Source organism: Nansenia antarctica (genome assembly GCF_963989245.1).
Source record: "Nansenia antarctica genome assembly, chromosome: 15".
NCBI lineage: Eukaryota > Metazoa > Chordata > Actinopteri > Argentiniformes > Microstomatidae > Nansenia > Nansenia antarctica.
In genome coordinates, this window is record NC_137685.1 from 5,603,328 (window position 1) to 5,621,061 (window position 17,734).

Here is a 17,734-nt window from a genome sequence, read left to right on the forward strand (position 1 = left end):
CCACCAGCAGATTGATTTAGGAAACGAGGAGGAGTCGCTGAGTGAAACTGGGCTAGTTTGAGTTTTAATGAGTCACACACTGACTGACTGGATCTTTCTAGGTCTTAACAGCAGCACATGCCTTTTACACTTTAATCTAACCCTGTGCTCTCGGGACTTGCCATAGCTTCTTACTACACACACTGGGAATAAGACTTTTATTTCTCTGTTTTATCTCAGCGCTTCTGGCTTGGTAAGATCCTCATTTCTTGGCTTCTTGTCAGATGTCGTCTTAATCACACTCTTATGGTGTCGGCCTAATTATCGCTCCAGTTGTAAAAAAAAAAAAAAGTAAACGCTTTGAACTTTTAAAGTATTGCGATTTGGTTAAATGTGTCTGGGCTGGGCTGGGCTGATGTTAGTGGGACAATGTGTCCTTTCTTTCTCCTCCTTACTGTATATCTCTTTTCCTGTCCTACATTTTTTACTCTCCCTGGCAAATTCCTGCTTTTATGGCATCCGTGGAAAACTAGATTACAGACTTACTGTTTGATTGTACTGTAACTGGAGCGAGCGAGTTAAACCGCTTTTGTGTTATTTTAGACAGGGCTTGGAACACGGCCTTATTACTACACTATGGCCTGTATATACATTACAGTGTGCTCAGCTATGCTGGGGAGTCTTCTGTGGCTCTTATATGAAGGGGTAACGGCACCACATAGAAACTGATCTCTCGGGCATCACACACACACACACACACACACACACACACACACACACACACACACACACACACACACACACACACACATAGAGACACACACTCATAGAGACACACACACACACATAGAGACACACACACACACTCATAGAGACACACACACACACACACACACACACACATAGAGACACACACACACTCATAGAGACACACACGCGCACACACACACACACACACACACACACACACAAGAACCACATATGGTGTTTCAGGGGCATCTACATCATGTGACACCTCCAGATCATCAAGTACAGACGATGCGTTTTCGCCACAGTACGGTAATCCAAGAAATGCCTTCTGATAGGATTTGCTTTCACATGAACAGATGTATGTACAGTATAGATGCAGGGATTAGATTCTAGAGGTGTGTCTTTCTGATGGACTCTCTCTTTCTCAGCGACGGCCTCGAAGTCTACCAGCAGTATGGAGCTGCTGTGGTGACGGCTCCTTAGTCCAGCCCTTAGTAGCTTACTCCAGGGTGTGGAGACGGTGGGTGGGGTAGTGGCGGTGGTAGTGCTGGGGAAGGTATGTGCAGTTGGTAGACATTGTGACTCAAGGGAGGGTGATGTCTTCAGCTGTCCTCGGGGACAGCTGGGGTCTTTCCTTTCAGAGGTGTCGGCAGGTCTCTCACCCCTCTTGATCCCGTTAAAAGGCCTTAAATGTGTTACATATCTATTAAGGTTCGTAGGCTATATCAGTTGTATTTAAATGGCAGTGCGTGACGTTAGAATTATAAGGTTCTATCTCCATTTTTGTCAAAATTGAGTTTTTTACATAATCTGATCCATTAGGTGTTTATTAATGCCTGTGTGGTGTTAATCTTTTAAAATGTTGACATTTTTGAGTTAGTAATTCATCAAATACAAAGGTTCCATCTCACAAAACATAACGGAATGTAAAAACTTTGACGCTCAATATCTCTGAACTGCCCTAAACGGAGATAGAACCGTATAATTCTAAACTCACGAGCGTCCTATAGCCTACGGGAAGTGTGTTGAAGTCGATCCATGTGGTGTTGTTGTTAGACAGGGCGTGAGCTTAGAATGATACGGTTCTATCTCCGTTTAGGGCAGTTCAGAGATATTGAGCGTCAAATTGAGCGTCAAAGTTTTTACATTCCATTATGTTTTGTGAGATGGAACCTTTGTATTTTATGAATTACTAACTAGAAAATGTCAACATTTTAAAAATAACACCACACAGGCATTAATAAACACGTAATGGATCAGATTATGTAAAAAAACTCAATTTGGACAAAAATGGAGATGGAACCTTATAATTCTAACGTCACGATGTGTTGTTGTTGTTAGACAGGGGAAAAAGTGCATAGTAGGCTACGTCGTCGGGGCGGCCATGACATTGTCTGTGTGGATCTTCTTTGTCTTGCGTTCTTTCCTTCCTGTACGTACATCACAATGATCTTCGCCGCGCCAAAGCGCTGAGGTGTTTGTGTTGAGAACCTGGCCTGTACGACCTCATTTCCTCTTCCTGTCTGACAGATGATAATAATAACCCCTGTTTTTCCCGACCCCCCCCTCTACTCTCAGGGGGGTACATTCAAGGGGGAACGTCCCGATCCATATCCGCCACTGTGACTCAGCTGATGTGTTTTCCAAAGGTTATTCCCGGAAGGGAAAAAGAAAAGAGAACATGTCTCGCAAACAGCTTATTGCATATGAAGGTAGCCTCTGCTACCACCACAATCATATTCAATGTAGCAGCAGAGGTAGTAGGGACCGTGGTCAGGGGCGTGAGACACCAGAGCTGCCGAGACAAATTGAAATTCGCTGACCGTTAAGTTGATTTGCTGCTCCATAACCCAATCGAATTACTCTGTTGGGCTCCGAAGAACTCTAACTTAATTTCAACCCTCTCTGTGTTCCTCAAGGTCTCACGTGTTAACCATGTGTGTATGTGTGCATGCGTGTGTCTGTGTGTGTGTTTTCATGTTATGTTTGATATCTTGCGGTGTCCTTCTTCTACGTCCCTGCCTTCAGTAAACATTTTAAATGTACCTGACAGGCCGCCGCAGGCAGTTGGTTTGATGTTCCACCACCGAGCCTTTTAGGACACGCTCTTTTATGATTGTGGTTTAAGCAAACATGTTGCTAGAGTGTCAGTGATGTTGGTGTTACATAAGAGTGAGTCTGCCAAAGAGAATCTATCTGTAGGTGCTCTTTTCAGGACGGGCCTCCGAGTCCACTCCACTGCTGTTCTGCTGTTTAGAGAGGCGTCGCCGTGACGATAGCACAGCCATGCATTGTCTGCCTGGGCCTCCGCGCCACCCCAGAGGCCCTCTGAACGAGCCCTGTGAGGAATGCCAACGTTCCCGCGCCTTCCCTCTCACACCACTCTCCCACGTCTAATCCCCTCTCTCATTTACACACTCTTTAGCTCTCTTCTTCTCCTTTCTCTCGCTCTCTCTCTCTCTCTCTTCTGTCTGTGTCTTCCCACTGTCCTCCTATTTTCTCACCATTGTTCTTTCGCACTGTGCTGTCTTCTCTTTTTGTTTGGGTTTTGTGTAAGCTAATCTTTTTGTGGGGGGGGGGTGATTATTTTCTTCTTTTTTCTTCTTTTTTTTTTTATGCGCAAGTTGTTGTTATAGCTTTGTAATTTGATTAGAGGCCCCTTACAGTGAGGGCTGAGAAAAGCTCGTAGCTTTACCGACACAGATCTGGCTACGAGCCACGTGTGTCCGCGATAATCATCTAATGCGTTCTCTGCTGACACGCCAACATAATGTGCCGATGCTGGAGGGTTGAACACACTACCCCGTAACCGGCCTGGGTGGGACAATGATAACCGAACAACAGAGACAAAAGCCTGATGAAATCCTCATCTCTCAGTGCTGGGAGCTAGACTCAACAAGGCAGTTGCCTTTTCCAATAGTGTCTGTGTCTATGTGTCTGATTTCACCCCCCTCAACAACATCCAAACCAAACATAGGGGTTTCTGTTGCTGTTCAGAGGGGGCTGACTAAATGTAGCGTGTGTACCTAGATGTACAGAGGTAGAATGTGAGGTAGAATGGAAGTGTCATGGTAGTGATGTCGTTCGTTCTTTGTGTGTGAGACTAGAGAATGAGCGTTCTGATATTCCGATTCAATAACGTGTCATGTCAACCCACTGTAAGCGAGGTCCAGCCCACTCTTCCGGCCTTAGTCCAGTGTGAGCGTTACATTCGGCATTTCCTGTTTGTGTAGTATGGAAGCTCTCTCTCTCTCTCTCCCAGGGTCTCCCCGCTTGTAAAGTAGCCCACTCACCCAAGCACACGGCTCGAGAAACGAGACCACTGACTCATAAACCGAACTGTGTTGCTCATTGATTACACTAATTAAGTAGATCCTTATCAAGAGTCACCTTGTAATGGGGGTTTGGGTCACGTTACTGGAATGTGATTGTGGTAGTGGGTTATTTGTGGTCTTTGGCCTTTTTGGTTCTAGTTCTAGTGAAGTCGTGACGTTAGAATTATAAGGTTCTATCTCCATTTTTGTCAGAATTGAGTTGTTTACATAATCTGATCCATTAGGTGTTTATTAATGCCTGTGTGGTGTTATTTTAAAAATGTTGACATTTTTGAGTTAGTAATTCATAAAATACAAAGGTTCCATCTCACAAAACATAACGGAATGTAAAAACTTTGACGCTCAACATCTCTGAACTGCCCTAAACGGAGATAGAACCTTATCATTCTAAGCTCACGATTAGTATCCATGTCATAGCAAACCACAGTCAATTAATGAGCAGATGATGACGATTCCTCGAGTGTGTCTGTCTGTGTCTGTTGTGGAGGTGACATCACCACCCCCTGCCTGTCATGACAGGAGAAGGACGACTCACCCCTCCATTTCAAAGCAGACAAACAGTAGTAGACTCTCGTTTACAGCTGTTCTGCTCTCAGCCCCTCGAGCCGTCCTCTTACTCCTCCTGACTCACACCCCCCTGCGAGAACCAACATGGAACCAAACAGTGGCAGTTTGAAGTGTGTCCCGTGTCCCTGTCCGCAGTGCCTCAGCCTCACCTCCTCTTGTCGCCTGCGTGTGTGTGGAGCAGTAAAACTGTGTTGATTGGACTTTTGTCACGTTGTAGGCGAGGCCTTGGAAGTGTTCCCGACACTGGGGTGTGCTGGCTGTCCTGGGCCGTTGCCATGTGGCTCAGACCCAGCTGTTTATAGGCCTTGGATACCATATCTGTGGAAGCGTTTGAAGGAGGCTGTTTACATTCAAATCGCTGAGGTGGCCGTGACTCGCGAGACGGGATAGCGACAGAGGGAGAGGGAGAAAGAGAGAGAGAATGTAACGCAGTTGCCGGGGGGGCTAAGGACGTTTGCCGTTGGTCTGAGAAGCTCTTCCCCCAGGGGAATTGTTTCTTTATTGTTCTGAAGAGAAGAGGGGGGGGGGACCACTCCGTCCTCTTCCTGCCCCTTAGCTCAACTCTCCAGTGAGAACAGAGCCCTGAGAGGAAGCCTATAAGCTGTTAGGTCTATGTTTATGTTTCAGTGACTAAGACGCAGTCAGTTTTTGAATTGCATTGATTACTGTGCTGCATTGGCTCTGCGGTAAGAGAGGGTGGAGTGCAGAAGGTAAGTCCCTTTCTTTCTTAGAGACATTCTTTATTGGTTGTCATGACGCCATAAAGCTCGCTCGACCTTTGACTGTAAAACAACTCCTCTAGATGCGACGTTTGGAGTCGCAGTTTGTCGAAGGCTATAGACGAGGCAGTTTGTTGATGTTAAAGACAAGAGGCTTGGTGGTCTGAGGGGATGGTTGTTTGGTCAAGTGAAATATTGAGGAGAGAGCTGTGATGCCAGAAGCCACAGGGATTACAGGGTGAGAACGATGGGGCCAGATTAATGCCAGATTTCATTCAAGTACAAGTATTCTGATATCGTCTGAAGTTAGCCAAGTCCGCAAGCCATAAGCAGGGGTGTTAACCTCTAGCGCCCGAGCACAGATTGAGACTTTGGACTGTAATTCTGCTCTAATCAAGTTTGTGTTTGTGAAACGGGTACGTCCGGATGTGCTCTGCTTCGATACAGTATTTCTCCAAATGTTCATGTTGGATCAAATGTTTTCTGTGAGATGTTTTGAATCTAGTGTTTTAGCCTACAGGGTGTTCTTGTTTTGTAGTCCAGAGACGACAACATGAGACCACTAAGTATGATTCTATATGGGACATTTTCAGCCCCTCCGGACCCGATAGTAGTAGTCAGAATTCTGTATGTTTAGGAGCTTGGTTTTCATAACACACACTGGAGTGATTCTCTCATGACTTACTGGCAATGTTTTGGCTTGGCCAGACAAAAAAAAGACAAAAAAAGGCTTTGGAGGGGCAGAGAAATGTGTGGGGAAGTATGTGTGGATTGCAGTGATTTTTTTTTTCCCCAGCCCAGCCTTGTTATGTGAACATTCTTAAATGGTTGGAAATTTGTAGGAGGAGGCTACAGGCTTTTTATTCGCACTTGTCAGATGATCTGTGTTTGGTTTGGTTTGGCTTGGCACTGATGTCCTATATAGTATACTGGCTGTATCGCTTTGAATCATCCATTTCCAGATCTCTCACCCTGTGCCTTCTCCTTCTCCTCCTCTTCCTCAGGGACCCCTCCTCTCAAAGATGGCAGCCCTCCCCGGGCTCTAAGGCGGCCATGTTGGTCAAGGTGAACAGCATGAGCCGCACGCACCCCGGAGGACCCTCTAGCGCCGCCCTGCAGCTCCTCCACCACAACGCACACAACACACACAACAAACCCCACGGTCAACACAACGCCTTCACCCTCCTCCCCGTCGGCAGCAGCAAGCCCCCCGGGGGCCACGTCTGCTCCTCCCAGGGCTACAAGACCGCCCCCTCCGGCAAGATGGCCGCCGACGCGCGGCAGGCCCACCACCTGAGGAAGGCGGGCAACGGCAGCTTCTGTCTGGTCGCACCCCCCCCCGACCACCCCGGCCAGCCCGGCCCGAGTCCCAGTCTTCACAGGTCCCAGAACAACAGCACCCCGCGTTCGGCGTCTCCCCAATACGCCGCCACTGCTGCTCCCATCTACGACGACCCCTCCGTCTCCGAGTGTCCCATCTACGACGAGCCCCCGGTGGACATGGAGGTGGAGGGGGCGCACCTCCACAACGGGCCCGCCTCCTCTCTGTCCCGCCTCACCACCCCCACCCCCTCTCACAGCCTCCAGAAGCCCCGGATGCTTCTGCAGCACCCCCACCCTGGCTCCTCCCACTCGGGCTCCAGGCACAAGAGGAACCCCTCCGCCTCGGACTACAGCCCGGCCGGCCTGGAGTGCATCAAGCACATGGTCAACGTGGACCCCAAACAGACAGGCCTCCTGTCCTCCGCCTCTCCCGGCCCCACCCGCACCCCCTCCCCTACCGCCACCAGGCCAGACCCTCTACTACTCACCCAGTCCCAGTCCCAGTCACCCCAGTCCCAGTCCCAGCCCCAGGCCCACCCCCTGTCCCAGTCCCAGTCCCAGCCCCAGGCCCACCCCCTGTCCCAGTCCCAGTCCCAGCCCCAGCCCCACCCCCTGTCCCAGTCCCAGCCCCACCCCCTGTCCCAGTCCCAGCTCCAGGCCCGGGGCCAGCAGAGGGAGAGGGATCCCGGGACCCCTGTGACCCCTGGGACGCCGGGGACCCCTGGCACCCTGGAGAAGAAGCAGACATGGAAAGCCTTGGAGGCCACCGTGCAACGAGCCATGGAGGCCCGCCACAGCCGGCAGAGCAGCCAGGCTTCCCAGGGGGACTTCCCCAACACCCCGACCCCCCAGCCTTGCTACCAGGACTCGGGCTACTCCACCGGGCCCTCCCCCAGCCTGAGGAGGAAGAGCCGGCGGAGGGTGGGGGCCGGCGGCGGGCGGCCCGGCTCGGTGGGGAGCAGCGGGGAGCTGTGCGCCCTCAACGAGAGGCTGATGGCGGAGATGAGGGAGGTGGTGAGCCGCTCCAACACCATGAGGGAGGTGAGGGCCGGGGGCGAGGGGGGCGAGATGGGCGAGAGGGGCGAGAGGGGGGCCGCGCACACGCCGAGCACACGCTCTCCCGTCGACTCCCTCAGGTGGTACGGAGGAGGAGGAGGAGGAGGGAGGTGTTCCTCACGAGAAGACGTGGCCGGCGCCAGCCGCTCGTTGAGCAGGGCGTGTAACCACGGTAACCCGGCCCTGGCCCCCCTGGAGATGCCGGGGAGGCAGAAGAGGACCTACGAGAAGGTGGACACCCTGGAGAAGAGCATCACCAGCCAGGCCAGTCTGTCCTCGCCAGAGACCCCTGGACCCCCGTCCCAGGTATGACCCTGTGTGTGTGTGTGTGTGTGTGTGTGTGTGTGTGTGTGTGCGTGTGCATGCGTGTGCGTGTGCGTGTGTGTGAGACAGAAAGAGAGAGAGAGGACAAAATATGGAACGTTTTTATTGCATACGTCTGTTTTAGTTTAGTACCAACAGTCCTCATAAATTCAATAGTTCCGATTTTTTTCTGCTCCGTTAAAACCCTGGCTGTGTGTCTCCTGTTGTGTGGTCTGTTTATGTAGACAGATTGTTTTGTTTGATTGAATTCAATGATGTTTTTGTTTGGAGGTACTCAGATTTGCTGGTTCCTTTCCAGAATGGTTAGATTTGCAGATTAATTCGGCTTCACTGTTTCAAACCAGGTCAAGTCAAGCTCAAGAACAAAAGTATTTGTGTATTGTAGTTGTAGTTGTGTTAGTGTTGTAGTGTTGTTCGGTCTCCAATTCTCAGAGGTCTAGGAAAGATAAATAAGTTGTTCAATGGCAAATGAAAACCCCAGTGCACAGTAAGGACAGATTGTGAAGCTTTAGATAACTGGATAGATTTGATTATGATTGTTTGACTATATTGTTTCGTGACGTTAGAATTATAAGGTTCTATCTCCATTTTTGTCACAATTGAGTTTTTTACATCATCTGTTCCATTAGGTGTTTATTAATGCCTGTGTGGTGTTATTTTTAAAATGTTGACATTTTTGAGTTAGTAATTCATAAAATACAAAGGTTCCATCTCACAGAACATAATGGAATGTAAAAACTTTGACGCTCAATATCTCTGAACTGCCCTAAACGGAGATAGAACCGTATAATTCTACGTTCACGGTTTGACTATATGCCATGTATAACACACGCACACACACACACACACACACACGCGGTGGACAGAAGAGATAAGTTGCTTGTCGTCAGGAGGTGGAGTTATCGCTATAGGTGCACATGATTTGAGTTAAGGGAACTGTTTCACTCATGTACAGCTCCATAAGCAATAGCGTAGTGCTGTAGCAAAGCCTCGGAGCTACGAACGCGGCTACAGCTAATCGCCCAATAGCCTTTCAACGTCACACAAACCGTGCCTTTCCGTATTTTAAAACTGAGTTCCGGTTTCCCTCTGGAACCATAGAAAAATGCAATTCAGAGATTCAAAACTGTGATTGTCAATGGAGCCATGAATACAATAAGAGTAAAAGATTGTGATCTTAGAATTATACGGTTCTTCTATCTCCGTTTAGGGCAGTTCAGAGATATCGAGCGTCAAAGTTTTTACATTCCATTATGTTCTGTGAGATGGAACCTTTGTATTTTATTAATTACTAACTAAAAAAATGTCAACATTTAAAAATATAACACCACACAGGCATTAATAAACCCCTAATGGATCAGATTATGTAAAACAAACTCAATTTTGACAAAAATGGAGATAGAACCTTATAATTCTAACGTCACGAGATGCTAGCCGACTCTTAGAGGACAACAGAACACAAGGCAGTGGAGCAGCGACGCCTTTAACATTCCAACCACGAGGGTCCAGTTACATCGGTTCCAAGACATGGTGGTACCTGTCTGTGTGCCTAGTGGTACCTGTCACCCTCTTACTGTCCTCCACCTGGCCCAATCAGCAGTGCCAGGTGCCGGAGAGCCAGCTCTCCGCCCGGGCATCGGGTGCCAGCGCCAAGCCTGAGACATGCAGGACATGGCACCCTCTAGTCAGGAAGGACGGCTGCTGTGGCCCATATGGCACCGGCTTGGCAGAGAGAGAGGGGGTGAGGGTTGGTACCAGAGGGGTTAGTACTGTCGCAGCAATCGCATTACACACACTGGCCAAAGAGCTGAGAGAGCTGAGAGAGGCCCCCCTATAAGCCTGTCCTGGAATGTTCTACAGGCCTGCTGTTACATCATGATACATACACACACACACACACACACATACACACTCTCTCTATCCCTCTCTATCTCTCTCTCTCTCTATCTCTCTGTCTCTCTCTCTATCTCTCTGTCTCTCTCTCTTTCTCTCTCTCTCTCTCTCTCTTTCTCTCTCTCTCTGTCTCTCTCTCTCTCTTTCTCTCTCTCTCTCTCTATCTCTATCTCTATCTCTATCTCTGTCTCTGTCTCTCTCTCTCTCTATCTCTCTCTCTATCTCTCTCTATCTCTCTCTCTCTCTATCTCTCTCTCTCTCTCTCTCTCTCTCTCTCTCTGCACCAACTGTGTGGGTAATACACACACACTCACACACACACACACACACACACACACACACACACACACACACACACACACACACATATACATTAATGGTGGCTGCTGACTATGTCCCTGTGGAGCTTCCATTGTATTATTCTGTCCAGTGGCTGCGCTAGAACACAATCCCTTTTAACAGTGTCATCTATCTACAGTATACAACTCACCCAGGATGTTTGATACTTAAATCTGGTTTTAGGGACTTAACATTTCAGTCAGTATTTTTGTTTTCAACTCTGCTGCATTACAACCATGTCATGATCGGTCTGTAAGCCTTTATCTTTATAAAAGAGAAAAAACAGGAAATTTAAAGGTGGTATATTTCATACAGTTAATGTCCTAATGTCTAGTTAAACTTTCCCCCTATTGGTAAATAAATGGTAAATGGACTGACTTACGGTGTATAGCGCCTTTATCCAAAGCGCTTTACTTTATCCAAAGAGCCTCTCATTCACCCATTCATACACCCATTCACACACCAATGGCGGCAAGCTACCATGCAAGGCGCCGGCCCGCTCACTGGGAGCAATTTGGGGTTCAGTGTCTTGCCCAAGGACACTTTGACATGTGGCCGGCCGGGGCTCGAACCGCCGATCTGCCGACCTTGCGATCATTAGACGGCGGCTCTACCTCCTGCACCACAGCCGCCCAATTTGATCTTATACAGTGACCCTTGACCCTTGCCCTGCCACCCATTTAAGTCACATGAGGCCATAAGGAGACGCTGCAGCCAAACCCAAACCACAGAGTTCTGCTCCGTTTGATCCAGAAACCTAAATCTAAACTCCAGTCCCTCTGGCTCACTACAACTCTAAATTACATCGCGCTGCTCACACAGAGAAGATAGATACGCTGAGCGTTTTATGTTCCGCTAGTAAATTCTTGCACTGAGTTGGCTGAGTTTCATGTTGTTCCTGGATATCGTCCTCTCACCATAGCTCGATTACTGCTGTTCACTGTGAGGGGCGGTGACTGACTATACTTTATAGGCAGGAATCCCACTAGGGAATGAGAAGGAGGTCTTGTGTAGGATTTACACATAGTAGTAGTAGTAGTAGTAGTAGTAGTGTTGAAGAGGAGGTGGGTCAGGGCGGGACAGATACAGGGCCTGTTATGTCAGTCAGTGGTCACTTGGTCCAGAGTGGAGGGTCCTTGTGGGTATTCGTTTTTTTGGGGGTGATGCAGTTCCTTTCTGCTTTCGAAAATTAATGTGCCGATCCTGCAACAATTCCCCCTCGAGCCCTCGCACTGCGGAGCGGAGGAAAGGCAGCCCGGTCCACAGCAAGGAGACTGCAGCTTGCAGGGATACACACCGCTGCACTGATGCTTCCTCTCTCTCTTTCTTCTTCTCTCCCTTTCTCTCCCCTCCTCTCTGTCTCTCTCTCTCTCTCTCCCCCCCCTGTGTAGGCGGGGACCCTGGAACTGAAAGCTCAGTCGGACAGCCGGAAGAAAGGCATGGTGGACGGGCGCACCGGCTCGCTGGGCCCCCACCACCGCCCGGTTGCCCATGACAACCAAGAAGTAGGAGAGTCGGGGGGAGGAGGAGGAGGAGGAGGAGGAAGAGGAGGCTCCTTCCACCAGCTCTCGTACGCCCCCCTGTGCCAGCCCCCCCCGTCCCCGGACACCACGGGCATGGCCGACTGGGCCAGCAAGCACCTGAACATGCACACCCAGGGCCTGTTCCGCCGGCGGGTCTCCATCGCCAACATGCTCAGCTGGAACCGCGGCTCCATCAAGAAGCCCATGCTGGTGACGAGCGACCGCGCCGTGCGCAAGGAGGCCTGCGAGATGTTCAAGCTGGTCCAGGCCTACATGGGCGACCGGCCGTCCAGGCTGGACCGGCGCCACTCGGCGCTGCTCATCGTCACCAAGTGCTGGGGCATGCAGGGGCTGCGGGACGAGCTGTACGTGCAGCTGGTGAGGCAGACCACGGGCAACACCACCCCCCGGAGCCTGGCGGCGGGGTGGGAGCTGATGGCGGTCAGCCTGGCCTTCTTCGCCCCGTCGCCCAAGTTCCGCTGCTACCTGGAGGGTTACATCGCCGGGCACACGGAGCCGGCCAACGACAAGAAACGTGAGTCTCAGGCCGAGCAACAGGGTGGGTCACCTTTCTTTCTTTCCCTCTTTTTCCGTGCACCCTCTTGTCGTTGTCTCGTTTGCGGTTTGTGTCTTGTGATGATTTGAGCTTGTGTTGCCTGTCCTGTTCTTTCTCTCCTGTGGAATCTTTGTGGGTTTTAGACAAATCTGATTTGTACGTTGTATGTTTATACATTTTATCGGCATGGTCGAATACTAATGTGTCGTTTATTTAGGAACAGAATACGGGGTTGTTTTGTGTGTGTTTATTTGCTGAGCGCTTTTGTTTTCTGGTTTCCAGTGACTCAGTTCATTCTGGAACAGCAGGACATGAAGCTGAAGAAGAACTCCAAGTCCAGGAAGAAGAGAAAACAGAACTCGGATGACGAGGAGGGTAGGTTTGGCCGTTCTTTCTCTCCGCTGATCTCCTCAGGGTCCTCGGGCAAAGTCTTGGAGAGTCTAGTTTGGTTTGTGCTCAAACACCACGATGTGGAGTATTTTCCAAAAGAAGGGACAGCTCAATGTATTCTTTTATGTTAGTTTTTTTGTGGGGCAGTCACAACCACTCTTAAATTGTTAATTTTTCATTGGATAGAGACAGTGGAGAGAGACCGGACAGGAAGGAGGTAGAGGCAGGGCATAGGTCCGATGCCGACATGGGCATACATATATACTGTATGTGTGCACTGTAGGCCGTGGTCCTAGACTACTGGACCACCCCAGTTCCACGGAAAGCTTCGATGTCGTCTGTGTTGCAGAGGAGGAAGACAGAACAAAGTGTTCCCGACTGACACAATGAATGTTTTTCACAGAATACACAAGTAGGATGTAAACCTGTAGGATGAGAATTTCTATAGGGACATAATAGGGTGGTCATAATGAGTGGTCTCTTCTGTCAGTCCCACATTGTGTGTCCCTGTCACGTAGGGGTAGCCTACCGTACTCACCGCTCATTAAAAACTACCCACAATGCCAGCAGTGATGATGTCATCAGAGGAATCCAGCCGTCTCACGGCAGTGACCACTTTGGTGAACCCCACACCACATTGTACATCAATGACTCCGACCTAGGCTAACTAGCTACAGTGACTAGAAGAAGGAACCAGAAGGAAAGTGAGTGACTAACTCAAGAGGTCTTCAGACAAGAGAAGGGAATAATGGCTTTAGGGGAAAGGGCTATTGCTCATGATGTGGTTCCGACCACCGGGGAATGCGTCCTCCTATCCACACAAACAGCTATAATGAGAGCTGCTGTCCACGTGATGGATGGAGGAGTTGAGACGAAGTGTGTTGTGACCACAAGCACAGAGCAGCTGTGAGCGGAGGGGGTGGGGGAGTCGCGTGTGGGAACTGGAGGTCTGTTGTCTGGGCCCGGGCCTGTTCTGGCCTGGACTGGGCTGGGCTGGGCTGGGCTGGGCTGGGCAGGGATGGGCTGAGACTACTATTACTTTCGAGGCTCCTAGACACGTGTGGGAAACCAAAAATGTGGCTAAAGTAGCACACTGACTACATGAATGTGTCGAAACGTGTCGTCGTCACGTTCATAATGTCTCGTGCTCCTTCTAACAGGTTTTGAGTTGTCACGGGCTTTAGCTGCTTTGATATTGGTATTACGTTAATAAAACAGGATGTTAATGTGGTGGACCACAACTAGTCGTGAGCTTAGAATGATAAGGTTCTATCTCCGTTTAGAATGATAAGGTTCTATCTCCGTTTAGAATGATAAGGTTCTATCTCCGTTTAGAATGATAAGGTTCTATCTCCGTTTAGAATGATAAGGTTCTATCTCCGTTTAGGGCAGTTCAGAGATATTGGGCCGGTTTCAGAGACAAGGCTTAAGCCTAGTCCTGGACTAAATCACACTTTCAATGTAAAATCTCCATTGAAGATGCTTTTTAGTCCAGGATTAGGCTTAAGCCTTGTCTGTGAAACCGGCCCATTGAGCGTCAAAGTTTTTACATTCCATTATGTTTTGTGAGATGGAACCTTTGTGTTTTATGAATTACTAACTCGAAAATGTCAACATGTCAAATAACACCACACAGGCATTAATAAACACCTAATGGATCAGATTATGTAAAAAAAAAATGGAGATAGAACCTTATAATTCTAACGTCACGTAAGTGTTAAACCTGGAGAAAGCTGGAGAAGAATAGAACCCGACGTTGGCTTTCCTCCCAGTAATGAACAGTTAATGTCAGGAGTTTTGGGGAAAAACTGTGTTTTTCTCTGAGATCAAAGGGAAATTATCGGTATGATCTCTCTAATTAGACATAATTACAGTCAAACTCAGGCGGATTAACGATGGTTGTGAACATGCACGGGAGTCACCTGTTTGCTATAAATCCAGGGGGCTTTCAGTCTAGGGAACATTCAGGGAAGGATGTTTTTCATCGCAGCACATGGTTCTCCATCTGTGTGTGTGTTTGTTACCCACCTGAACAGAGAATAGACCCCTGTGGGTGTGCTAGGGAGGTACCACAGGAAGTGGAGGCTTAGAGTTAAGTGGAAACTTGACTTACTACAGTGATAAAGTACAGGGATGGGTTAGCTGGATGGTTATCTTTAGCAGTGGCCCCATAAATGTAGGATTGAACATTGTTACGCCTTGTTCAAATTACCTTTTAGGAGTGGCGGCTTTTATCACAGCTCAGTTCTTTTGAAGCCTCTAATGGAAGCAGCTGAACCTCAATGCGCAGTGTCTCTTGCAATTACCGCAGCATAAAATAGTGTGCCGTTCCTCAAATATATCTTACTCCAGGAATACACCTACGAGCTGCAAGTGGTGGAGCTCTATCTCTCTAGTGTCCCACATGTCTGTCTGATGAATCACCTGGAACAGGATGTGTAGGCTAGGCCTGCCTGGCTCCGCTCCGTACGCTTTTGTTCTGCGGGAGTAAATCTCGCTCCGCCGTGACAGTTTAGACGTACACGCTCTAATCCCTGTATGCCATCAAACAGTCACCGTGTCTCTCCTGTTCCCTGTTCCCGCAGCCTGCTTGCAGCACTATCTGACATCTGTGGGAACGAATCGCTTGTGTTCTCTTAAACCCCCTGATATGTTCCTCGGTTCAGAAACTGTCGTCTGTTTCACTTCTCCTGAGCTGTTGTACCTGTGAAGGTGGATCCTGAAGCTACAACCGGAGCTCTGGTTCCCACGGCGTTGAGTTACTTATTGTCTTATTCCTCAGTCTGACTGTGTCGCTGTCTCGCTTCTCCCCTACCAGGCCTGCCAGTCAGCACGTATGCTAAGTTCTGCTACCGGAAACTACAGAAGGTGGCCATCACTGGAGGCAAGAAGGTGAGTTAAGAATGGAGTAGGGCGGTGGGGTTAGTTAAGAATGGAGTAGGGCGAGCCCCGCGGTGGCGCAGCGGTCTAAGCATTAGCCTCTAGTGCAAGCTGCCCACCGGGGACTGGGATCGAATCCCGGTCTCGCCAGACCCGGATATGGCCGGGGCACACAGGGAGCGGCATATTGAGCGGCCGCTCCCAAAGGGGGGTATAGGACTATTTCCGGACAAGGATCCGTCGCGCAACACCGCCCCCGTCTGGTGCTGGAGTAACGGTGTCGGGCTCGAGGAGCCAGTCAGCTAGTCTGCCTGGCTATCTCCTCTGGGGCTGCCGGCCACGGGGTCGTGCGGCGGATCCTACGCAATAGGCAGGGGATAATTGGATGCTAGGTTGGGTACAATTGGATACTACCGGTAAATTGGGTGAAAAAGGGATAAAATAAAAAAATAAAAAATAAATTAAATAAATTAAATAAATTATAAATTTAAAAAAAAAAAAAAAAAAAAAAAGGAATGGAGTAGGGCAATGGGGTGAGTTAAGAATGGAGTCGGCCCTAGGGCAATGGGGTGGGGAGATTTAGAGAAGTGGGGCAGCCTGGAGATAACGTGACTTTGTCCTCAACAATCAAATGCCTAAAGCCACAAGGGAGTCAAAACACAGCCCCACCTTGAATTTCATTTACTAACCGCAACAGACAATCACAAGTACTAGACAAGGCCCGGCAGGTTTATTTGTATAGCACATTTCATACAACATGGGCAATTCAAAGTGCTTTACATACAGCATAAAGAGGACAATAGTAAGCAGATAAAAAAAATGTAATGACAAGAATAGATATAGATAAACATTTAATAAGATAATGAATAAGATAATAGGAATTAATAAAAAAGACATGGATGGAAGTGTTAGTGTTTAATCATAACTGTTGCAAAACATGACGGTTTGTAGCTTAGATGGATATATTTTTAGGGTTTGGGCCTGTTTGATTTCTTCAGGGAGTTTGTTCCAGGAGCATGCGGCAGAGTGACTAAAAGCTGCTGCACAAAGCTACTGTGTTTTGTTTTCACTCTTGGAATGATTAGCTGAATTGTACTAGATGGTGTACAGAGATTACAGAGTTTGTACAGAGATTTGAGAGATATAAAATGAATATATTTATAGATGCTTATAGACACAGACATAAACCTGGGTCATTAGTCATAGTCCATTGCAGATATAATCTTACATACAGAGACAATCATAGTCATAATCATGAGTCGTACAGTCCTCGTAGACTCGATGTCGTGAGCTTAGAATGATAAAAATCTCAGTTTAGGGTAGTTCAGAGATATTGAGCGTCAAAGTTTTTACATTCCATTATGTTTTGTGAGATGGAACCGTTGTATTATTAATTACTAACAAAAAAATGTCAACATTTGAAAAAAAACACCACACAGGCATTAATAAACACCTAATGGATCAGATTATGTAAAAAAACTCAATTTTGACAAAAATTGAGATAGAACCTTATAATTCTAACGTCACGATGTGCTGTACAGTCAGTGACTCTCTTCTCCTACCCTCCAGGGTCTTCGTAAGCCCACCCTAGAGGAGATTGACCACAGCAGGCGGGCCATCGTGACCCCCTCCCTGTTCGGTAGCTCCCTGGACGAGGTGATGGAGCGTCAGAGCGAGCTCTTCCCCGACAGGAAGCTGCCCTGGGTCCAGGTGCAGCTCTCCCAGTACGTGCTGGCTCTGGGCGGGGCCCAGACTGAGGGCATCTTCAGGTGAGAGGGACATGTCAGCCAAGCCAATCATCTCTTTTGACTTGGGGTATTCACCAATGAGGTGGCAGGCGGGGAGGGGCGAGGGGGGGGTTGTTGAGCAAATAAGATATAAAAGGAGACAGTGAGGCCATGCAGGGAGGATGTCTGTGGGCCTGTGTGAGTCTGTTGGTCTGTGTGTGTCAAGCTTGGTGGGTGGTCTCCTCAGGCAGTACAGTTTGGAGCAGACCTTCCCTGTGTACAGTACATGAGACAGAAAACGGAGAAAACATTCTCCGCAGCTCACGACCCCCAGGAGACCAGCACTGGTTTATTTTGGTGCTTTCAAAAAATG

General features: G+C 48.7%; 1 protein-coding gene across 1 annotated transcript in view; it reads left to right on the forward strand.

The window, feature by feature from the left end:
• The window catches only part of arhgap46a (Rho GTPase activating protein 46a), a 39,960-nt gene that overhangs the window by 19,494 nt on the left and 2,732 nt on the right, over positions 1-17,734 (forward strand). The window contains exons 3-8 of the mRNA XM_080545464.1: positions 6,355-7,204; positions 7,331-8,035; positions 11,677-12,367; positions 12,647-12,739; positions 15,573-15,646; positions 17,204-17,403. Of these exons, the coding sequence (XP_080401590.1) occupies positions 6,355-7,204; positions 7,331-8,035; positions 11,677-12,367; positions 12,647-12,739; positions 15,573-15,646; positions 17,204-17,403 (2,613 nt within the window). The remainder of the gene's footprint in view (positions 1-6,354; positions 7,205-7,330; positions 8,036-11,676; positions 12,368-12,646; positions 12,740-15,572; positions 15,647-17,203; positions 17,404-17,734) is intronic.